Source organism: Macrobrachium nipponense, chromosome 45 (genome assembly GCF_015104395.2).
Source record: "Macrobrachium nipponense isolate FS-2020 chromosome 45, ASM1510439v2, whole genome shotgun sequence".
NCBI lineage: Eukaryota > Metazoa > Arthropoda > Malacostraca > Decapoda > Palaemonidae > Macrobrachium > Macrobrachium nipponense.
In genome coordinates, this window is record NC_061105.1 from 13,452,043 (window position 1) to 13,478,214 (window position 26,172).

At 37.0% G+C, this 26,172-nt stretch overlaps 1 protein-coding gene across 6 annotated transcripts in view; it reads right to left on the minus strand.

The window, feature by feature from the left end:
- Nucleotides 1-2,312: 2,312 nt before the first annotated feature.
- Nucleotides 2,313-26,172, minus strand: part of LOC135214381 (E3 ubiquitin-protein ligase ZNRF1-like) — a 68,426-nt gene continuing 44,566 nt past the window's right edge. For 3 of the 6 annotated variants that reach the window (XM_064248627.1, XM_064248624.1, XM_064248625.1), the window contains exons 2-5: nucleotides 20,638-22,143; nucleotides 13,110-13,205; nucleotides 8,754-8,881; nucleotides 2,313-6,513 (exon numbers count right to left, since the gene is read on the minus strand). In XM_064248627.1, coding sequence (XP_064104697.1) covers nucleotides 6,478-6,513; nucleotides 8,754-8,881; nucleotides 13,110-13,205; nucleotides 20,638-21,412 — 1,035 coding nt within the window. In that variant the 5' untranslated portion in view covers nucleotides 21,413-22,143 and the 3' untranslated portion in view covers nucleotides 2,313-6,477. Of the gene's footprint in view, nucleotides 6,514-8,753; nucleotides 8,882-13,109; nucleotides 13,206-20,637; nucleotides 22,174-26,172 lie in introns of all 6 variants that reach the window. The other 3 variants (XM_064248622.1, XM_064248626.1, XM_064248623.1) reach the window with 1 other exon arrangement.

Consider the following 26,172-nt stretch of genomic DNA (forward strand, 5'->3'; position numbering starts at 1 on the left):
ATTTTAATATCTAAACCATACCAATACTTTGTTATTTGATCTACAATGAACACTTTCATTTGGTGATCGTCGTGAAACATGTACCTGATTTTTAATTACGGTATACCCGTTGGTTGGTGCTTCCCTTCAGTAGGAACTACATAGTAGGCCCAATATATATATTAGCTACATAGTAAGGTCCCTAAAACAACCTATGATGAATAATGGTCATTGGTACCACAAGTTTAATTCACTAATTTCTCTGCGCTCATAAACTTTCTACAACCATCCTGCATGACCCGTGTTTTAAAAACCAGACTACTACTTACTTGAAATGTGTCATTGATGAGGCTCTAGTTCGAGTTGCGAAAGAACTGCGTGGGTAACCTCTAGTCCTATTCTCCAATCTATTTGTAAATCATACGGAGCTATTTTGATGACTGGAGTTGTGAATCTTGAGGTTAAGTTCAACTGAGACCGTTTTTAAAGTGTTAGACATGTGCAAGTGTCCTTGCTTGAACGTGTTTCTCAACTGTGCAGAAGTAGTGTGCATTGCAAAAAATAAATAAATCTGAACTGGAAACAATTATGGAAAATGCTGCTTATTTTCATTAACATTTATATCTATCTAATTTCGGCTAACCGACTACTATTGATTTTTAGTCTGTCATTACGGATTTTTCAATCTCATAAGGAATGAAATTAGGAACACTGTGTCACTATCTACCTGACTTCACAGTTTAAATATCTTGTCTCTGCTTTAATTAAGCTGGGCTTTTTTATTTTTTTTTTGAGGGTTCTGTTTTAAGGTTACAGGAACTTCTCTCCCCCATTTGATCTGCAAAGTCAACAGTTAACATCTGCTCAGCATATTAATGAACTAGATACATCTTTACTGGTCTACCACTATTTCTAGATTTTCAGAGGGTCCCCTTCCAGGTCTGATAACCAAGATCAATGTAGTAGCACAGCAAAAAAAAAGCACAATAAATAACATGAAATTACTGCAAACTTGTAACTGTAAAAACATTAGGGATGTCAAAGAATCAGTTATAACAAAGTGCTTATGATTACAGCCAATCGAATACTGTTCAGTGAGACTAGGGAGAGCAAGACTAAATGCTGTACAATATTCACTTCCAATATATATCACACTGTTCACATAATGTGAAATGGAATGGAATATACAAGTTAGGCCAAGCATTGGGACCTTTTTGAGTTTAAAGTTCTGTAATTTAATGAGTGAATTTGTTACTTTGTCTGAACTATTGCATACTTATGTTACTAGCTTATGAAAAACCTACCAGGAAATCCTTCTTTGTAATTTCAAGGCACATTAGCAAACTAAAAACCTAATTTTAATACAAAGTCAATTACTGTACACATATGTGTAGTGTCTGAATTACAGATCTTAATTTTTTGTACACATATGTAAAACCACCTTCAAACAATTTTTAAAATTCAAACAAGTAGAGGAAATCTTTAATGATCATAATTACTACTGATGATGGCCAGTCAGTGAGTCATTCAGTCGCAAGAATGACCCCAAACAGTAGTACTATGGCCCCAACAGAACACTGATGTACACCACTTGCTTAGATTAGAAGTTCATATTTCTCTTTTGTCAAGCAGAAACACAACCTGACACCAGTCTCTTCTGCTAAAATCTACCAGCAAAGCTTGCTACTCAAACTGATTGAGAAAGTGTCATATCCAGAAGACTCTTTTCTGTAGTGGTTCCTATGCAGATTACACTTGAAAGGAAAATCATCATTGAATACTTTTTTAATAGCAGTGAAAAATAGTTTACCATCTGTGCAGATCTTTATCAACAGTGTGATGGGTGGACATGTCCTTTTGAAAGATAGCTTGTCTGTAATGCAAGTAATAATTATCTGTACAATTTCTTCACTAAGTATAAAATGTACATAAATCACCTGCACTTCATATACATGAGTTTGGATATTCACAACAAAGCAAGCTGTATAATGGAATAAATGGTACTACTGAATAAATTTGATTAAAAGAAAATTGACTGACAATACAATCAAAATACAACCTGAAAACATACTCCATATTGCTCTGTAAGGAAGGTCACTTTGCAAGGTCAGTATCATAAAATAATTTTGATACTGTACATGAAAGGTTTGTGATACAATACAAGTATATCCCAAAAGGAAACATCTGATGAAACTACAAATGCTTCCACTGAATGCCATTATTATTGCTATACAGTAATATAAATTACCAGTTGAAGAATGTCTCAGCACTTGCCAGACAAGAGCTTCAGAAAGACAAGAGAATTCAAAGTTTCAAAAGGAATTAAAAAGCCATTTCACATTCATCAGCCTTTATTATTGTACATAATTTTCAGCGACACTGCGGTGTACAAAATTCATCTTTAACTAAAAGAATAAATCACATTTTTTTTCTTTCAAAAATTTCCACAGCAATTTTGGAAAATTTTCCATAATGAAACATCTGGATAGTTTTATGCCAATTGTCTTTGATTACTATGGCTAATATAGATATATATATATATATTTATATATATATACAAAACTACAACATATATCAAATCATTGCACCTTTAGTGTAATATACAGTACATCTTATGGGGTAATAAAATACTCTGGAACTATACAATGATACACATGTGAACGTGAATTCATGCAACGTAAGAAAACAACTTGGTAAGAAACACGTGGTACAGCTCAGCTGGAATAGATATGATTCCGGACAGACACAAGGCAAACGAGACTCGTGACCTGCTGGTGAGAAGTTGGTCGCCAAAGCAACTTACCACTGACGCTACTAGTAGTTTCAAAAGAAAATTAAAAGATAGAGGGGAGAAAAAAAAGCTGACAGACAGACAGACAGACAGCTACAAAGGGGGTTTGATCAACAGACCACTCTAATGATACGCTTAAGATATGAGAGGGTTCTGGCACGGCTGTGCAAATCACTGCAACTGTATAAACCCGACAAATGGTAACGCAAGTCTCTTGATTCACACAGCTATGCCTTTGCTTCTTTCACTTACTGATGTGTGTGTATATGTTCGTCTGTGTTTGCTTGTTTACAGCAGATTCAATATGGTTAGTATGATTAAAAAAAGGTGTACATCATCATCATAAAATAACAAAGGGGAAGATGAAGCATCAAAAAGGTCATTGAGGCATCCCATCAAGAAAGGTTTGGAAGGGAGGGACAAATGGACTGAGAAAGGAAAGTGGCAGAAGAAATATGAAGGACAACCAATATATACAACCTTCAGGCATGGAGCCAATGGGGCCCAAAAATAATGCACAAAAATAAAACAAAAAATTTCTAGTCACTATAATTCACTTGTTCAGTGTGTTATCAACCACTGGATCATCAAGGAGCCAACAGACCACCAAGGATTGCCAAAAAGCCATACATGTATGATGTCAGAGCCATCTTCTGAATTTTTCACTATCACCCACTCCAAAAGCAATGATTTGTTTTTATATGCACAAATATATGCTGTATGTTAAAGTACCAATTTTGGGTTGTGTGTCAAAATAGTACCTTATACTCAAGATTGATATAGTGGACAGCCACCTTACCAAAGTATAAAAGTGTAAATTCCCATTAAAATCTAAAATGTTCATGCTCTTTGCACTAAATTACCAATCCTAAGTTAAATTCTTATCGACAACTAAGACGATTAAGGCCAAATCACAAACAGCATTAGTATACAAGACAACCATAGGCCAATTGGTGACAGATCTACTGCCACGAGTACGGAGACAATACTGACTGTAGAGATAGATAAAAGGAAAAAATAAATGTAAATATCAAGTCGAAAACCAATTTGATAAACTTCCATTGGACAACCAATTAATATAATTCTATTCAATCACAGTTAGAGCTTGTAATAACGAATTTTTATGTATATACCATACCCTAATGTAGACACACACCTACGTACTTTTATTTCTAGTTTTGATTACAAAATTATCTAATCTATTTACACCAAGCTTTTTCCTTTATACGTAGCCAAAATAACTTTAAAACCAGCGACTGTATCATATCATAATACACATTCCCTTATAATAATGCCACATGTTAATACAGTTCACAGAGATCTGACTCTGTCCAAAATTCAAGAAAAACGGACAATGATATCCATTGTCAAAAAGAACCAAAGATCAAACAAGCTTACTTAACAGGAAATTCAACTAACATTTGCTAATCAACTCTTAAATTCCTAATTATTTGTTAATGAGTCTAAATAAAATTATCTGCTAATATGACTAATGGTATTTGAACTAAACATTGTCAGGTTTAAATTACAATAAAGTGTGTTTACAAGATAGAAACAAATGCCCAAATTGAACAATGAAAATCAAGCAGTTTTACAACTGAGATCCACCAAGTCAACCTACCTTTACCATCCCTACCCAAAGGCTCACAAATAATGCATCACATTCTTCCTTATGACTCTAAAAATGTGATTTTCTTTAGTAAACAATATATCTAATTAGTAACAAACTACAAATCAACATAAACTAAAAATAAATGCTGGATTAAGCAGTAGCCACTGCAATACTTCAAAAACTTTAGAGTATACATTATATTCAAAACAAATTTCAAATCACAGGACAAACAGACAGACACATGAAGGCTATGCAATAGGCTTGCAATCATCATAATCAAAACATCACAAACCCTAGTGCCTCTTGAAGCAAATACAAAAAAAGCCCCCACCCATGTTAAGAAAAACCTTGATTAATGAAAGGAAATTTTCTTTAAGCAGCAACATGAAAGACTGCACTGATATTCACTCAATTCAAATAAAACCGTGGGGAAAAATTGTTTAGAAAATGACTTGCCGATGCTGCTGGTCGTAGCCATGGGTCTCTTCACAAGAGCGGTGGTGACCACAATGCATCGTTGCAATGAGCACAATGCTTTAATAATTACAAGGATAATCCATACTATTCATCCAAAGGTGAGGTAAAGCATGAGACAGCCATCACTTAAAATTGAAAGGTTTCTGTTCTATGCCTTGAGGCATTCTTATTGTAGGTCCTTAGGGCTAACCACAATATGCGGTACATTAATTCATCATTGGAGAAAGGGCTTACACTCTGAGCTTATTAATCCTGGTACAAAAACAAAATCGGCTTCGTACACGTGACTAATGCACCAGACTCAACTCCTATTTCGTATCACGAGGAACGTGGGGGAGGGGGAAAAAAGGAAACAAATAATTTAGAACTTTTCTAAGGTATCTGGCAAAGATAAAGTGCTCCTTCATAAGCTTTTTTCTCTACTAATCTAAAAATCTGGAAGATAAGCATGAAACCAGCTCATCCTAAATAGAAACATAAGTTAAAATAATAGGATTTCTTTCACTAACGAGGGACCACAGGTCGCTTCCTCCATTCAACAGAGGCAAGCTAAAGATGTCTTTAAAAGGTATGGCTATGATAATAATAATAATAATGATAATGTTCTAAAGTGACTGACAAAAGTACAGCACTGAATTTGCTGAAACATCTCTAGTTAATCAGCTAAGGCATCATATCATCAACCATGGACGTGAGTATTACTTAACCCTCACCTTGAGCCGACTCCTTGCACGGCAGTACTGCATTCTAATCTATTACCTGAGCAGCTTATACAACCACTGTCAAGATATACAGTACTACAAAACTCTCCTTAACTCTCTAGGTCCTGAAATGCTTTGTAGAATGCAAACAAAATTAAGAGCAATATACTGTATTTTGTCTTCAAGAGTACAATACTGAAAACTGGAAGGGCATACGTACCTAAAAAGCTTGACTGAACCTGCTGAAGACTGACAATAATATCGAATTGAGGAAAAAGCCTTTTTTTTATAAAACGTATCAAGTCTTCTATAACACAGGGAGATGTATACAATTTACAAAATATTCTTCTGAAAAACAAAATTACCGCTGGATAGAAGACCCATTCATCAGCATTAACTATGGCATCACACAATCTGTCAACTCTGCATTTTTCGATGTTATCATTGATACACATCCAAAATCAAATTTCACTCAAGTCACTTTCAAGAATTGGCACACACAGTGCCACAAAACAGTACATCTGGAGTTTTAGTTTGTAAATTCCTGTTCCCAGGAAAACAACAAAACAAAATAATGAAGCCGCAAAACTTCATTGTTCGACATCAAATAACTCTTATGATGTACCTGGGATCACATAATTTGTCACTGTAGTTTTATAACACTCACTCATATCTCACTTATTCGGTCACAAAAATTTTCATGAAGTTCAGTCGCAGTCAAATGGGGCTTCATATTTCTTAACACTGCTTCCAACCTTTGTCAAGTTACAGTATCCGACAAAAGTAAAAAGGAATTATGTCCTCCCCTCCTAATGGCGTGGGTTAGCATCCCTATTCCTCCGATGCTTCCCAACTGGCACAAACAACAATAATGGCACGTAGGCATTTTCTTGTGACGATCAAAAATGTGCAATGGCTCAGTCATATGGATGTTCGGGACACGACCGATTCACCTGCAAAAGGCGAATTGCAATTAATTAACCTATAGTCTCTCATCTGTGTTAGTAAATACTTCTCTAGTTCCACAATGTATAATACTCACAATTAACATTTACAAACAACATTCACTGATACTTACAATTGGTGAGTACATAAACCCCTCATATACTAAGAAAAAAGACAAGTCTTCAAATTCGATGCCTATCTAAAATAAAGTAAAACCTTACACAGACTACGTCATGTCATATCAAATTGTTCAATTCCATTACAATACATGAACAAATATAGATTCAAGGTGATGAACCACTTCTGCATCAAAAAAAAACTAGTACAGTTAACTAATAATATAGTAAAAAAGCCACATCATACTGTATTTTGGAATATCTTTAATTTGTAGAAGCATCTCCCTCCTCTAAAGCTACTGAAAAATGCACACACAATTTTTGTTTAACTTTACAAGTTTCCAGCTGGCACTATAAGATTTATCCTAATGTCAAGACTGGGGGTTTGTTTCATATATGAACAACTATAGAGTGCAAGTAACCATTAGTGCCAATATTATTGCTCACAATCATCATCATCATCATCACGTTTTTTTTTATCACCTTTTCTCTTCGTGGGATTAAACTGGAAATGAGATCTCTCCACTCTCCTTCATCTTGTGGTCTGTCTGCCTTAAATCCTACCAGGTCTATGTCTACGCCTTCAACTATCACTTTTTCCACATCTTTGGACTTCCAATAGGTCTTCATCCTACTGTTTTTCTGACCAATTGTTCCTCAACCCTCTTCATTATTCTTCCAAGTTATGGAAATCTTTGAGATCTAAAACTACCTTTTTGTGTCTGGATACCACATATCTTTGCCACTTTCATTAATATTTCATTCAAGATCACTCTTAGTTAGTAAATTGGTTTGGTTGGCTCAAATGGATGTTTACATAGCTTGATTCAGATAAGAGATTTCAGTAACTGAATCACACCCTGCAGCGAATAAATTGACTTTACGGCAAATTTAATGAAGACAACATGTGAATATTCTTTTCTATAAAACTTGCGATAATTGTGCTGAAGATACACTTGGATAAATTCTCACACATTAACTTTGGGCATCGTAATCTAGTGATATCAAACTTATACTTTGTATTGAAACATAGTGTACTACTAATTGCCTATTTTTAAATAAGTAACCATCTTAATTTAGTCATGAAAAAAATAGCTCAGTGCCAGAATCATTTCATTATATAAATATAAGGTTCTGGATACTAGTTCAGCAACTAAAAAAATGAGCTAGGTGTAAATTCTCTATTAATTACAGTATTAACAATCAAATGGTGATAAAAGCCTTGCATAATGGGATAACAAATATCTTGAAAAATCTAATGGTTATGGCTACTCTGGACATAATCACCTGTTGTTTTTTAAGTTTACAGCTCGAAATGAATGTCTTAAAACTACCAATACTTACAGAATTTCTGAAAATTCCCCTGATAGCTGATATCTAAATAAAAGTTTGTAAAGTGGATGCAGCATAAGAATATAAATATCAAGACAAAATATTTCAGATCCTATGAAAGTTGATAGGTTAACTGAAAAGACAGGGCATGAGCTTTTTTTGCAAACACCAGATAGTACAGGGTTCAAGAAGGACTGTCAATGCAGCCGTGAAAAATTAAGATATGATCGTGAACAAGAAGATGGACAGTGCAAACTGGGATAGAAGTTTAATAAAAGAGTATGGATAAAAAATTTTTTATGAAGAATACAGACATTACCCTAACTACAAAGTTACATTCCAAACGGCCGTTTGTATCTTGATTTGTTCGTAAGTTGATTTTTGATACGTAGTGCACGATTTTTTCTTATTGATTACATATACATTTTGCTCAGGGTGCCTACTCTGCTAGTACGAATTTTTGTAAAGAACAGAATTTAGTTTAGTTAGTTAGTTTATTGACAAAATATACAAAACAGCAAACTGTTCCAATCACAAATTTAACATGTGACCCTATCTCTTTGTACCTCTGAAAGTTCATAAGTAGGGTAGTGTCTAAGCATAAAACTGTCAAGGAGAACATATATACAAGTGAAAAAGCTAACAGATGAATAAGAAATATGTATCAAAATCCCTCTCATTTGCCCCTCAAAAATGAGCTTATCAGGCCAAACCTTTTCATTACAGGCGATATATGACACAGATAAGATAAGGTATAATAACTGGTTTGCAAAGGGGTGATCATTTAGAGCAATCCTTACCTGGAACCATTCATCTATGCATGATTTGTGATAAATACATAGACAAGGGAGCCTTGCAATCGTGTCTCCCTGACAAAGATCCTCCAAGCAAATCACACATTCCCCTTTATCCTCCGTCAGCACATCCTCTGTAAAGGCAGACCAAAACATCAAACAAAAATTCAAACCTGAAATCGTGCTGTGCAACTGGTTGATAAAGCAAATCTTTTCAAAAAATAAAGATAATCAAACAATGACCCTTAAAATCTTGTGAAAATGAATTTTTCAAATGTGAAGATGAAAAGAACAAAAAATTCATAATCACTATTTTCTTCTGTTAAATCTGGTTAGCAATGCAGTTTAAAAATGCATAAAGCACTATGATAACACAGTTTAAAATGCATATCATTAAAACTTCCATTAACACATTTTCAAAATCACATAACAAATAATTGTGTGTTAAGTATATACAATATACAGTAAACCCCTGTACTTGCAATCTAAAGATTCGCGGACTCAGCTATTCGCGAGCTTCTCTACGGAACAGATTCAGCCATTATTCACTGTATTTTTCACAGAGAAATATTCACTAAACAATGCATTTTCATATCAATTTCATGACTAAATGTACTTTTTGTGATGAAACTGCTAAAATTTTCAAGTAGTATAAGCATTTTTAGAGTTTTTAAGTATTCATGGACTTTACTACTTTACTTGAAAAAAAAAGAGGGGGGGGATCTGGAATGCATCCCCTGCCAATACAGGGAGTTCACTGATCCTACAAAAATATGTTGCCTTTTTTTTTTTTTTTTTTTTTTTTGTGTGTAAAAGATGTCCATAAGAAGAAAATTTCAGATCAAAGTTGGCTGTAATCTGCAAACACTGGGTGCCATAAGGCAGGAGATTTATTATTTTCTTGTACAGGAGATTTATTATTTTCTTGTAAAAAGATAATGAAAGGTTTACATTCACAAACAGCTTGAGAAAAATAATCACCAAACTAAGTCACATTCTGAGTACAACAGGGGCAGAGTGTAGAAAGGAGAGGTCAGCCAGCGATCCCATGGTTCTACTTAGTATCCATGTACATTGATTTCTCTTTTTCTCTTTAAAGTCTTAGAGAGAGAGAGAGAGAGAGAGAGAGAGAGAGAGAGAGAGAGAGAGAGAGAGAGAGAGAGAGAGAGAGAGAGAGAGATTTACAAAAACTGTCAAACTGCCCAAAAGTTTCTTTATTCTGATTGAAAAAGGGAATCGTCATCCCTCACTTCCCCTCCAAAAACAGATTAAAACAATCAACCATAAAAATCCGCTCAGGACGGATATTAGTCCATTGGTACTTGCCAGATAATTAAGGGAAGAAGAAGTTGCAAAAGTTTTCCCCTGTTTTGCCTCTGGCCCATTTCATTTTCCAAGTCATGAAAAATATATAAAAAGTTTTCAATGAAGAAATTCTATTTTCGAAGTTGAGCAGAGGGGAAGAGAATGAGGAAAAGAAGAAAGGAACAGAGAAAAAGAACAGAGGGAAAGTGGAGTCTGATGAACAGACTCACTGAAGTCCTATTGTTCTTCCTCATGATATGATGGCAAACATTTCCAAATACCACTGATCACCCAGATTTGATGACTTTCAGTTATCTTTTCCCATCTCGCACTGTGGCCAACAACAGTTGACCAGCAGCCAAGAACATAAATTGCTCTTTAGCCCAAAAGGGATACACTAGATCTATAGGAAACTTGTATACATCGTTCTTACCCCATCCTGGTATTGAACACATGCCTCCTTGATTGCATAATAAGTGTGCTACCAACTACACCAAAATTAGGTGAACCCAGAACAGTCAGCTAGTACTAACAATTAATATACTCCACTGCATGGGTTAAAAGTAACATAGTGAACTTAAAAGTGAATTTGCCTGTGTTTGTTTGTATGGTGTTTCTACGTTACATGGAACCAGAGGTTATACAGCAACGGGACCAACGGCTTTACGTGACTTCCGAACCACGTCGAGAGTGAACTTCTATCACCAGAAATACACATCTCTAACTCCTCAATGGAATGCCAGAGAATCAAACTCATGGCCACTGAAATTTGCCTGTGGTGTTCTTTCCTGGTCCCGTGATCAAACACAGGCCATCTCAGTCTTAAACCGAGTGATGCCATTTTGGACAATGGATCTTAAAAAAAAAAAAACAAGGAGTAATTTCGCTTTCAAATCTTCCTCCTAACTGCTAATGAGGGAAACATTTTGACTCAACCTTCATCTAACTTGCACCAGCAAATTATGATTAGATGTGGAATTGCGCCAACTTTTCTTTTTTTGTTTTTCTCTCTTGTTGGCAAGTGGAAAAGGGTACATGGTATCAGTGTAAAAAATTTAATATACATGACTGAAATTGAAAAATTACCTGGAGCAGTGAAGCAGTTTCTCACTGGACAGCCATTTAAGAGGGCAAATTGACCATGAAACAAATAGGAAAGATTTTGGACAATCCTCGGGTTGAAGCTTTTGATCATCATGGGATAATGAACCGAGTGTTAAATCGCATTATGCTTAGGGGGAAAAGACTAAATTGAATTCATATACAATGGCACTGTTGAAATTTACTGCAATTTTACTTTAACACAACATAAGTATGAATCATATCCACTGCATATATGTACATACTTTTTTTTTTTGTCATATAGGAATTTAGTGTAATTCCTTTTGAAATAAAATAGTGAAAGATTTAAAATGTAACAGCATGTATAGTCATCAACCAAAGATCGACAAGATTCAATGCAAATTCTCATTACACAAGACAAGGAAAAAAAAGCAAAATGAAAGACTAAGAAATATTCATATGCACATTTAAATTATTATTACTATTATCATTTTTTTCTATCTCAGTCGTCCTATTTGACTTTATTATTATTGGTATTGTTATTATTATTAAAGATAAAAAATTTGCAATGTTGTGACTGAATTGTTGCTCATTAAAACCCACAATTATGTCAAATAATAGTTTATTAATATAATTGTGGATTTTAAATTAACAACATTAACATTATCACTATTATCAGGTCCAACTATTTAACTCACAGAGTTGCCCCTAAAGAGTTTGTCTCTAATAAAAGAGAATTATAGTTTTTACCCAATAATTTGTAACTTCTTTAAAAACTTTCAAGTGGATAACGTGTAAAAGATGATGATATGTCGAAATTTATTCGTGAGTGAATTCTCCTAGGTGACTGATAATGAAAACCAATCTGGCCTGCTGCTAGTGTAGACTAGGGATATATACTGTGTGCTGGAGGCAAAGAACCCTGACTATGTAACATATTTAAAGATTATAAAAAAATTACATATCCCAGTTGCTACGACGACAGCTTCCTTGTTATTTCTTAGGTGCATTTCTTTATCACTTCACTCTTAATTAACTTTTACAAACTTCTTTGTTAGCTGACATCTTTATCCTCTTTCTTCATGATTTCTCTTTCAATTACCTTTTACAAACGTGAAAAATGACCTGTTTTTCCACACTTCATTTTTCAAGCTCTCCTCGTGCAAACAGATATCTTCAAATGGGGTTTGGTTGCAAATATCCTGGTTGAAAATGGAAGTGAAAACCAATTTAAAGACCCAGAGATCATCAATGATGTAGGAAATCATAGGCCTTGATTTACTGTAACGCATATTATGGGAAAAAAGACAACCACTGGCCACAACTCCCCTAAGCCACAAGGAGCATACTTGAGAGTATTTGATCAGGATTTTTCCCACAAATTCACAAGGAAACTCTGGGCCCCTACTGTAGCCCCTGGGGTTGCTTGGACCCAAGTTGAATGAGCAATGCATGAGAATGATTACACATTAATTAGACAAACTGTTGCTCAGTTATTCCTGAGAAAATTTGTTACATTTTTCACACATTCCCGAGTACAACTTTGGACCCATACTGAGGTAGCAACCCTGTCCTTGAGACCTACTCTAATCTACAGAAACAAGGAAGATTTTGAGTGAGTTATGTTCAATCTGGTCCGGCAGTTCAAAAGATAACTATTTCTAAATGACCTCTGCCTGTCTTCACTGTTCTTAATAATCTAACTCTTGGAGAGGATTAGCTTAAGTTTTATTCAAACTGATCCAGTGGTTCTGCATCAGACGTAAATGTGAGAAATTTTTATACATACAAATGAAAGACAACCTTACATTACATTATAAAAGTTCCCTCACTTCGAGCGAGATCATGTGAACTGAAGGTAGTCCACTAAAGGAATTTTAAGCAAGTAGTAATAGTTTTGGAGACTGGTCAAGTAAGCACCCTTCAATTGGATGTGAGAGAGAGAGAAGAGAGAGAGAGAGAGAGAGAGAGAGAGAGAGAAAAAAATTAACATACCATTATAACTGATGCGTGGCTTCGTGAGGCATATGACCAGATGGCACTCCAAATCGTCGGGTAGAACAAGTTTGGAGCAAATGGGGCACTTGAAACCTGCAAGAGAATAAAATAAATCAATATACGCTGAAGTATTCAAAGATAATTAGATTAGGATTAAAAACGGGCAATATGAAATGTATGTTGAAGATGCATACAGATATGAATGGCATCAAATAGCGTGCAAGTTTAATCATTGGTGTCATGATACACAAACCACAATTACACGTGTGTGTATATATATGTATATGCACTATATGCATACATGCACACACACACACACACACACACACACAAAGACACACAATTTGCCCCCTCTCGTCCAGTAAAACTTTTTCAAGTACACTTTGCTATCCAAAAAACTTGAAAAGAGTTCTTCAACAATTTTCTCCCGGAAGCGAGAGGACCTCCTTAAAACACACACACACAAACAATACATATATATATATATATATATATATATATATATATATATCTATATATATATTATATATATAAATATATATATATATATATTATATAATATATATTTATTAATATATATATATATGAAACAGGCCCATAAAAACACTATTCATGCGCTGCAACCCCATTTATTTCGAACCCTTTTCCTTCTGCTGGTCCATGTTCACTTTTTTTTTTCAAATCATTGAACAGGGACACAGAAGTGTCCTAAATATATTGTTGCAACGTATAAACAGTTTTTAAGAAGCTTTTATCTTCATAATACACTGTTGGATTACAGTAGAAGACTTCATATATATATATATATATATATATATATATATATATATATATATATATTGCACAGTCCTGATCACAACCACACCTGATGACGAGTCACTGAGCTGTTCGTCAGCCGTGCCTAGAAGGAGATCGTAGGAGGAGGATTGAGGCGACCCAGAACGAATGCAGTTTAATTGAAGATAATAAACGACACTTCCACAGACATAATCTTTGCTTATATAATTCAAACCTTTTATAACACACACACAGCCAGGTGGTCGGGGGTTCGGCATAATTCCCGAACTGTAGCCCAGTATACCGAACCTTCCCTGCAAATTCCCTTATATATTGGTTAGACGGAATCATAAGATGATTTTAATTTCTATTTATCTATTTTATGTATCTATTATTGTACTGATCTAAAAAAAATTAACACCTAAATTAATGTATTTATTCATCTACTCGTTCAGTTCTTTATCATCCATTTTGAGAGAGAGAGATTGAGAGAGAGAGAGGGAGAGAGAGGGAATCCTGAAGAGAAGATAGAGAGAGAGAGAGAGAAATTTAAATAAAATACATGTGAAGTCACATACATATTACGAATGAAATGTATGGAGGGGGGGGGGGGGGAATCCTTCCAACAAAAATGCTTCAGGGGTATTGGAGTGGTTGGGAGGGGGGAGGGGGGAGGGGGAGGGGGAGGATTGTAAACCATCCCCCTTCCCCCGGCCCCCTTGTTGAGGGAGCTGTAAAAGGAGGGGGCCTTGGTGTAGTGTCTCATTAGCCAGCGGCGCACAGCCTTACTGACTTGTAAACTTAAAACCTCAAGTGGCTATTATTGGTTTTATTAACAACGCCCCCAGGGGAAATATCTTACCAGTAGGGACTCGCGTCTCCACGACACCAACTGAAGAAATTACACACACACGCACACATTATACATACATATATACAAATGTGTGTGTATATAATATATATAATATATATATATATATATATATATATATATATATATATGTGTGTGTGTGTGTGTGTGTGTGTGTGTGTGTGTGTGTGTTTAGTACACACACACACACACACACACACACACACACACATATATATATATATATATATATATATATATATATATATATATATATATATATATATAAATGAACGTACATACCTACGTACAGAAACAGATCACACAAACCTAAATCCACTCGACAAACTGTCTTAAAAGCAATAATCCAGTCACGATTTTTATCCCAGAACTCCAGCGCACAAAAAAAAATGAACGACGGACACCATTTCAAGAAGGGCTGCCCTGGTTTGTCCAGACCGGATTTATTCTGTCCAATCTTCTCTTCACTAATTTCCAAGCAATTTCTCAATCCTTTCATCCATTCCATCCACTTCTATAGCCACCTGGATAAATCCGGCTGCTTGATCCACCACAGTATGGTAAAATTCTAACTTTACTCTTAAATAAAAAAAAAATAAATAAATAAAAAAACTCTTAGGCTAGAGGGCTGCATTTTGGTATGTTTGATGATTGGAGGGTGGATGATCAATGTACCAATATGCAGCCCTCTAGCCTCAGTAGTTTCTAAGATCAGACAAAGTGCAGACAGACAGATGCACAAATAGCCATCTCGACAGTTTTCTTACAGAAAACTCGAACTAGGAAAGTATCTTTTCTTTATGACTTATTTGGTCCAATCTCTATATACTCTCACTCAGGGAACCATTACCCGGGATGCTGTTGGCATCAAGATGGAATAACATAAGGTGAGATCGTCGGTCGCTCGGTTCCCGCACTGTGACGTCACAGGTGCGCGTCGACTGGGCAGTGCACTTAATGATTACGTAAGACCTTACCATACAGAATATAATCTTGTTGGAATACAAATAACGAAAGTAACGAGGGTGAATGAAAATGAAAAAAAAAAAACTTTTCAGACTCTTATTGAACTAGCGTATTGTTCTTTTATTTACCAAAAAGTACTGAAGAATTTTTTTCATTTTCTTTACACCTTTTTTAAGAAATTCTGACTTCCTTTCAGCATTTAATATCTTCATCCTAAAATGTATTTTGTACCTAATAAAGAACTTCATTACTTCCTCTGGAGCATCAATGTTTAATTCCCTGAAAATATTAACTAATTTCGTAATCCCATCAACGCCTGGTTTCAACTGTTCCCCGTGAAAAGATTTAAAGAGTTATTCCATTTCCTTTCAATTACTGACAAATTGAGGACTGGGCCTAACAGCACTTTCCTCCTCATTTTGGAGATCCAGTCGTTATTTAGGCCTTCAATTTCTGGGAATCCTAAGGAAGGATATTTATTTCTGTACTTATGAGCTATATAACCTCCCAGATAATTTAAGGCTTCAATTTCTATACCATATTCAGACTCTACTCCAAGATCTACAAAATCCTCTTCCTCCAGCTCATTAGGTAGACCTTCCTGAGGAATTCTCATCAAGAGATGAGCAGAGATACATAATTCAGAGTCTAAGTCAACACGACTGGAGTCACTTTCTTCAGAGGTTTTGGAAACCCAAGACTTACTGGTTCCATAACACTAGTATTGCTCATACATGGCATGTTATCATCATTGGGAGCGACATTATGACCGTGATTGCTTAAAATGTTGTTCTTACCTAACAAGAAATTCCTGTCTACACTTGAACTCAGTCTATACTCTGACCCCACGATATCCTTTAGTGGGGTTCTTAAGAAATAAAAGGTCTAGGCCTAATTATTGTCTGCACAGGAAGACGTACTCAGAAGTACTTCATTACCCTTTAGGTCTAATCACCTGTTCGATCAACTTTACATTCATAAAATGAAAGTATCAAAGAAAAAAAATTGGATAGCCTTAATCAGCTCATTTCTTCATTCATTGCATAGGCTAGGCCTAATCAAATTTAGTACTTCATTTCAAGAATTTAGTCCAGGCTACTTATCAACCAAAGATATATCACTAAAAATTGCACTAATGAGATTGTAAACAAATTGTTAAACCATACCTGACTTTACGTCCTAAACAGGTAAATTTAAAGAGAGAACTGCGGTTTTCTTTAATCTGTGATAACTTCTCTGGTAAAGTTGTGGTAGCAGTTCATATTGAAGATTTCTTTCGTAAACTTCTGTCCGGAAATGACAGAACAATCTGCATCCTTAAAATTAATATTACACACTTCTTTATACATGCATTAATCCATACTTTGGACTCCTCGGGGTCTTTAGGGAACCTGTGAAAACAAATCCCATACTGTCTGGAACTATTAGTGCACCCAAATATGGAATACACACCCATAATCGTGAACTGCAACAATGCAACTGACGGAGTGACAAGTGCATCGCCCAGTCGATGTGGTCCAGTGACGTCACTGAGAGAGGGAAATTAGCGATCGGATCCCTCGGTGAACACACCTTATGTTATTCCATCTTGGTTGGCATAATCGACCACCACCAGGCCTTTCCTGGCGGAGAGTTCCCCCTCTCGGCCACTAATAGAAACTGACCTCCATTAAAGATGAGGTCAGGTGAGGTCATATGCTCTCTCTCTCTCTCTCTCTCTTAGGAGCACGGGGCCCAAGGAAAGGAATTATGCATGAACAACACCACCAACGGTCATATACATACATACATATATGTATATGTGTAGATATATATATATATATATATATATATATATATATATATATATATAATAATAAAGATCATATATATATATATATATATATATATAATATGTATATTATATATGTATATATATATATAATATATATATATGTATTGTATATATACGTATATATATAATACGTATATATATATATATATATACATATATAATATATATATATATATATATATATATATATATATATATCCATTAATACACAAACGGAAGAGAAACTGCAAACAGTCACAATAAGGTAAAGACAAACCCGCACCAAGAGTATAATTATAATAAAGATGTTCATCTCAAAATAAATGTAAACATCGAAGTGGAACAAGCTGCAGGACCTGACAAAGAATACATTATTAGTTTTTAAGACATAAAAAAATATAAAAAGATACACAAAACACACTAATAACGTTCAAAATGTTGATGGGGAGTACCTGAAAAGCAGAGACGAGTTCAAAATGAATTCATTAAAGGCTTGAAGTCATACCGGTACAAATCCCAAAGGCTAGGAAACCACCCTAGACCGTTTAACTAACTAGACACTTACGCTGAAACAAACGCTCTGGGAATCTCTTATGCCAACGTGTTCCAGTGACAGTAAAATTGCCAATATGTTTATATATCTTCTTGTATCGGCAACTGACAGCATCCGCACAACACAATATTACGGAAGGTCTTACACGTCGGCGTGGAATTCCGGTTAAATACGTAAAATTAATTGAAACTACCCGTGAGCGAAGGTGATACAGAGTTAACGTCGAGAATTTGAAGTAAACAGTGGGGTGCTACAGGGGAACATCTTGTCATCTTCGCTGTTTACCTTCACAGATTTCATGATATGTGTGTGTGTGTGTGTGTGTGTGTGTGTGTGTGTGTGTGTGTGTGTGTGTGGGGTCGGAGATGGTACAGGTTTACAATGCAGAACGATTTTAACTTAATAAAACGTAAAATTCGCAGCTGATGAAGTTCTAATCGGCAAATACCGCAAGATTTACGAATGCTCCTTAATATGATGCAACATATATAGAGATGAATCTTAATACAAAACTACAAAGGACAGGAGTTCGCGCGAGAGCCGGAAGCAAGGATTATAGTGTGCCGATTCTCTCAAATACATTTAGGAATATTGAACTCTTCCACATGCTCCGTCGAGCTGGAATTTGACGAAAGCCTGAAACACAAATAAGACGACGTGGAGATTGAATAAGATTTGGAAATCAAATGTCAAGACTGAAACCGATGCAGTAAAGAGACAGTGTGGCTGAATGTGACTGAGCACCTTTAAATCACACAAACGGTTTACATTGTCTGAAAAGTATCAATTTACATAAATAACACCAACAAGGAAACTGATATAAAATACACTTCGTTATATACTAACTTTTTTTTTATAATCCAGGACAATCCTTTTAATTAATAGCGATGGGCAACTTTCACAATCTTACACTAATAACAATGAAAAAATCTATTTTATTCTATATCCTTTTAATAATAAAAGATGCAATATTTGTTTTCCTAATAAAAAAAAAAATACTGAAATAAAACCTGGTGCTTGTTCCCTTCCTCTTGAGGAGGAGGAGGAGGAGGAGGAGGAGGAGGAGGAGGAGGAGGAGGAGGTGAAAGATGCTTTTCCAGAGGAAAGCATGCAAGAGATGCGTGCGTGTGGGAGACAGGGCCTGACGTGGACCTGCTTCCATGACAAAGACTTTCTCAAGTTGATGACAGGAGGAGGAGGAGGAGGAGGAGGAGGAGGAAGAGACGTGAAAGGAGGAAGATTATCTGGAAAAAAAATTGACAAAGGAAATAAATGTAACACGTGAAAGTTTATCAGGAAGAATATTTGACAAAGGAAGAAAAATCTGATAAAGGAAGAAAATTTAACAAAGGAAGTTAAAGTTTACCAAAAGAAAAATTTGGCAAAGGAAAGTTTATCAAAAAGAAAATTTGACAAAGGAAAGTTTATCAAAAAGAAAATTTGACAAAGGAAAGTTTATCAAAGAGAAAATGTGACAGGAATGTTTATCAGGAAGACAATTTGACAAAGGAATGTTTATCTGGAAGACAATTTGACAAAGGAATGTTTATCTGGAAGACAATTTGACAAAGGAATGTTTATCAGGAAGACAATTTGACAAAGGAATGTTTATCTGGAAGACAATTTGACAAGGGGAATCTATAACCTGGAAGAACAGCTAACAAAGCTGGAGTATACTCAGGAAGAGACATGACCAATGAAAAAGTGATAAAGGAGAAAAATGACAAAGTAAAACAATGATGGGGAAAGTGTTAAAAGAATGGATAAACTGACAAGGAGCAAATACTACCAAGGGGGAAAATGCTTACAATACAGTGTTAACAAGAAGAAAATATTGCCAATGATTGGGTATCATAGATATGTAATACTAACAAAGGGCATCACAGGAACGAACAGTTGAAAAATGAAAGGAGCTACCTGAAGAAATTATAAACAAGAAGAAACACAAGAAAACAGATGTTATGGTGTTATTAGAGGACACTCAGGGAAACACTGAAAAAAGAAGAGACAGTGAGGTAGAATCGTACGTCTAGTGTGCACAAACAAGACGGACTGAAGGATGCCCGTCAAGAACACCGACAAAATGCCGAGCTGGTCATCATGGCACTGACAAAACAAGGTCAAACATAGGGTCAAATCATGATTCACACATTGCAAATAGTGTCTGACTGAGCTTTGTAGAGGGAAAATGGAGTCTATGAAGCACGGTGCAAGAGAAGGGGAGGAAAAGGGATTATAAGAAGAGTAATTCTGAAAGACGATGAAAGATGATGATTCTGAAAGATGATGAAAGAAGATGATAAAGAGTAATTCTGAAAGATGATGAAAGAAGATGATAAAGAGTAAATCTGAAACATAATGAAAGATGATAAATGTGGAAGGTTAAGAGATCTTAATACAGAGAGAGGAAGACTAAGTGGTGATGAGGGCAGGCCATACAAGATCATTTCACAGACGTAATTAAGAGACCAAAAGAAAAGTGCGGGAGTGGAAGACAGCCACGGAGGTCGCACTATACTAGAAGCGAAGGCCACCACCAGTGTACCGTAAGTGTAGATGAGGGAGGCGAGGTGAGGTGGAGGGGGAGGCAGGTTGAGGGCCTGTGAGAGCAAGAGCAACGGAGGCGTCCCCTCCAAATCTGCCGCCCCGCGCCCATTCCGACCTTCAGAGCCTCTTCGTCCACCCGACGTGGTCGTGACGTTGGTCGTCGCTTGGCCGCCGCCGCTGCTGCTGCTGCTGCTGCTGACGACGCCCGTCGTCGTATGCTGCTGCTGCTGCTGCTGCTGCGTCCGGGAATGATGCCGACGGCGCGGCGAGGGCGGCGTGGCTGCCGTAGCGGGACGCACCAGCAGGTAGCGGGCGCCGGGGCCTTCCGTCACACTGCTGCTGCCGCTACCGCCTCCGCCCTGATGATGGTGGTGATGGTGGTGATGGTGATGGTGGTGGTGACGGTTGTTATTGGTGGTGGTGCTGCTGCTGCCGCTGCGACTGGGGGAGCCGCTGTGGGCGGCGGTGGTGATGCGGGTGGAAGCTGCGGAAGAGGACGCTGCTGTGGCGGCGGACGGAGGAGGAACGAGAGGAGAAGACGAAGTCGGAGGAGGGGGAGGAAGCAGCACTCCTCCTCCTCCTCCTCCTCCTCCCCCGGCCAACCGAGGTGAGGAGGAGGAGGAGGAGGAGGAGTTGTTGTGAGCGACGCCGCTGTTGTTGGTGGTAGCAGCAGCAGCAGAGGCGTGGTTGTTGTGGGAGGCGTCGGCAGTGGTGGGGTGAGAGGGCAGGCAGGTCCCCAGCAGGACGCCCATGCCCCGCCAGCAGGATGCCATCACCGTCCCGCCCTCCGCCACCTTCCCTCCAGAGGCGGTACCCCAGTCGTGGCTGGTCCAAGAGGACGTCCCATGGCGGGTGGATAAAGGGCGGGGAACGGGGGACACCAGATCAGTATTCGTGGGCGTGTGGGCGCCTCTCGCCCACCAAATGGGGGATACGTTGGTCGTGTTGACTGACGGGGGCGGCAGATCCGCCCCGCCCACCCACGCGCTAGCAGCCTATCGCCCCAGCGGGTGAGGAGGCAGACGGGGGCGGCCGCCGTGTCTGCACACTACCATCGTAGGGCTTTCGCACTTTCTCAATACTTTCTAAAAACACACAAAAATAAAAAATAAAAAAAACTTTCAAGAAATCAGTAAAAAAAAAAAGGGAATAAAAAAAAATACACAAAACGAATAAGGGAATATTCAGTCCGTTCTAAGTAATGTTCACATCACATCACATCACATCACACCTCATCACCACCCATCGGAGGCGGTCGCATCATCACATAGTATTTATCAAAATCAAAATCATCATCATCATCACCGATAGCATCGCCACAGTCCTAATTCATCGCTGGGAAAAACCATCACCAACTCAAAGACTTCATTCGTTCCGCCCCATGTGGGGGAGAGGTCTTTCCCTACTGGTGACGAGTCCCTTCCGCTGCGTCTTCATCACGACGAGGGGGTGTCAAATGGCACTGTATGGCACCACTCCAGTATCTACTACTTATAATATAATCCTGTAGGTGGGCACTTATCGTTAAGTGGCACTGTTAATGGACATATCCGATAATAAGTGTTCGTGAAATATTTTCGACGGCATGTATGATAGAACAGACACAATAATAATAATAATAATAATAATAATAATAAATAATGTATGGGTACCAATATCTACTGAAAAACAAATCTCTATAAAGACTGATTTTGAAACGTATATATTCGTAAATAAATGTGGATCTGTTCCTCCGATAATAATAATAATAATAATAATAATAATAATAATAATAATAATAATAATAATAATAATAATAATAATAAAACATTTTTGGAAAAAAAAAGACATTTATAGGGCAGTGTTTAAAAATTATGCGGGAAAAATTATTCCAAAATGAATCTAGTGTTCTAAAACACACACACACACACACACACACACACACACACACACACACACACACACACACACACACAATATGAGCGAGTTTTTCCAGCCATGCAGACGAACTTTCCAAAAAAAAAACAAAAAATAATAAGTAAATAAAAAAGTGGGGGTCAAAATAGAGGAGAAGATTAAGGAAAGCCTCCCCGGGGGTGAAGGATTGGCGGTAATTTCTGACGTCGGGGATGGCTCCCGGGGGGTAGGAAGGTGGTGGTGGTAGGGGCAATAAGTTATGGCGGCACCGAGCGGTAAAAGTGCGGCCAGAGAAGCAAAAAAAAAAAAAAAATCTTCTTGAGAAGCTCACACACGACACGACCATGGAGGCAGGCGGGACTCGGCTGCTACCATGGCACTCACACATTAAAGCAGACTTGATTCGAGAAAATCAATTAGACACAAAGATATATATATATATATATATATATATATATATATATATATATATATATATATATATATATATATATATATATATATATATATACACATGATCATCACAAATTTAAGAAGTAACTACTAATACTTCAAATATGAGGAAACGATACTACTTGTAACTGTCTTACGATAACGAAGCATAAAGTTCAATTATTATTATTAGTAGTAGTAGTAGTAGTAGTAGTAGTAGTAGTAGTAGTAGTAGTAGTAGTGAAATATTTTTCATTGGACTAGTGGTTTTCGAGCTCGGCTGCCAATCCGGTGGTCCGAAGTTCGATTCCCTGCTCTACCACCGCGGAATCAGAGGAATTCATTTCTGGTGATAGAAATTCATTTCTCGATATAGTGTGGTTCGGATCCCACAATAAACTGTAGGTCCCGTTGCTAGGTGACCACTTGGTTCCTAGCCACGTAAAAATATCTAATCCTTCTGGCCAGCCCTAGGAGAGCTGTTAATCAGCTCAGTGGTCTGGTTAAACTAAGATATACTTAACTTTCTTTGAAAAAAAAAATGATGTAAACAAGTCTTGCCGTGTAATGCAACTATAAAAATCGTTACCTACACTACAGAGAGAGAGAGAGAGAGAGAGAGAGACCGTAGCCGTAGCCTCCCTAGAACCCAAGGGGAAACGTGGGGAACTTCGTTATAAAAAAATAAAATAAAAAAAATAAAAAAATAAATAAAAATGGAAAAGAATCAAATGGTCCACCTTTCAACTTTCGTTACACAAGGGAGAATGCCACAGCCGAAAGCTTAGGTCGGACAAAAAAAAAAATGGTGGATGAAAAGGAAAATAAAATGGCGACTGTAAAAGATATATGAAATGGAATTCCGAATGCACGGATTAAAAAAAATGGTGGAAAACAAACAAATAAAATGCAAAATGCAAAGATAAGTAAAATCCAGGAAGTATGGGCACAAATAAAATGTTGAATGCAAAGATAAATAAACATATAATATGCTGAATGCATAAATATGGCATCAAAGGTTAATGTACAGAAAAACAAATAAAAAGGTGAATGCAAAAAATAAAAAAGGAATTTAAGCCAAAGGCCAAGCGCTGGGGCCTAGGAAGTCATTCGGTGCTAAAAGGCAAACTGAGAGTAGAGATGTTTGAAAGGTATAACATAAGGAAGACCTCGCAGCAGCTGCACCATTAAACAATTCTTAAGAGAGGTGGAAAGTCAGATGGCAGAAAGAGAATATGAACGGAGGTACAGTAAGAGAAATGCAAGGGGTTGCAGCTGATGACCTGCGGGGACACCGCAGATAACCTTGGGTAGCGCCTACAGCGCACCCGTCTAAGGGGAATGTTGTTAGGAGAGGCTGGATAGCAGGATGGAGTGAATATGAACGGAGGTACAGTAAGAGGAATGCAAGGGGCTGCAGCTAATTGCCCGAAGGGACGCCTCAAAGAAACCTGAGTAACGCCTACAGCGGACCGCGTGAGGTGCACTGACGGCTCTACGGGCGTTATACGCGTCCCAGCGAGACAATTAGTCAAACTCCTCCCACCGGGTGAATAAATGACGGGGGGGGGGTGTCCAAGGCATGATTCGTTTATTAGTCAATCATTTCTCTCCTCTTTATTGTTATCGTTATTGCTTCATTCCGAGTTCCTGGGTTAACCCGACCGGATATGAGAAAAGATTTGGCAAACTCCGATAACTCGTAGTGACCCTTTGCAGCGGCACACGATAACGTACTAATTCGGGATTGACTCGCTAAATCATTCCTTATTGGACTGCATGAAAGTCATTGCTTTCTGTAAGCAAATTATTTAAATCATATTTATATCTTACGCAAAAAAAAACAATCCTTATTATATCAATTAAAACATTTTAACAAAATAAAAAAAATAAAATTAACAATTCTTTTTATTCTTTCAGCAATTTTTTTTAGAACTAGCACCAAATTTTTTTACATAAAATAAACAAAAAACATTAATAAACATAGCAGGAATGTAATTCCATATGCTAGTAACTTGAAAATATGTGGAAATCCCATTTATCAAATTTATTAACACCACACTCCCTCTAACAAGACCTTATAAATAAAATAAATAAATAAATAAACGCATACAATAAAGGGGGGAGGGCTTACTATCACACAGAGCTTAAAACTACAAGGGAAGAAAAGGTAATCTAAACAAAAACCAGATTACAAATGTTACCAACATTCTCTCTCTCTCTCTCTCTCTCTCTCTCTCTCTCTCCTCTCTCTCTCTCTCTCTCTCTCTCAAAGTTCCCTCTCTAAGTAACAGTGATTTCCGGCTATATAATCAAGTGGGAATTCCGTTATAATTGAACCTATCAATACAGACATAAGACGTGTGGAATTTACAAACGCCAACAATACCAGGATCTGGTGTATAAATAGACTGAAAATGGCAATACCAAACAAAATCAGGCATATATGATACAGCCACCAGATTAGTAAATATATATATATATATATATATATATATATATATATATATATATATTGATTTAGGGGTAATCGAGTAATTCTCCTCTCTCTCTCTCTCTCTCTCTCTCTCTCTCTCTCTCTGTATATATATATATATATATATATATATATATATATATATATATATATATATATGAGAGAGAGAGAGAGAGAGAGAGAGAGAGAGAGAGAGAGAGAGAGAGAGAGAGAGAGAGAGAGAGGAAAGTACTCGATTACCCCTAAATCAATATCCACGGAGACAGAAACATAGCCAGAAAAAAAAAGATACGCACACGAACACACGCAACCAAACACACACACACCCACACACACACACGAACATAACGGCACCAAATCAAGCCTAATCCCAATCCCCCTGAAATCCCAAATGATAATCAAAATCCCACGTGGCCATTAGAACAAGTCATGGTCGGGACAGAATAGGGATTACGCTCAAGTCACTGACAAAATCAGAATCTGAACATTTTATGAACTGAGCAATGTACATATGATTTTATATCCAAGCTCTGAGAGAGAGAGAGAGAGAGAGAGAGAGAGAGAGAGAGAGAGAGAGAGAGAGAATATGATTATACGAAGTATTCTGTAACCTATCATCTTAAGAAAATTATTATACGAAGTATTCTGCAACCTACATTCTTGTGTGTGTTTGAGAGAGAGAGAGAGAGAGAGAGAGAGAGAGAGAGAGAGAGAGAGAGAGAGAGAGAG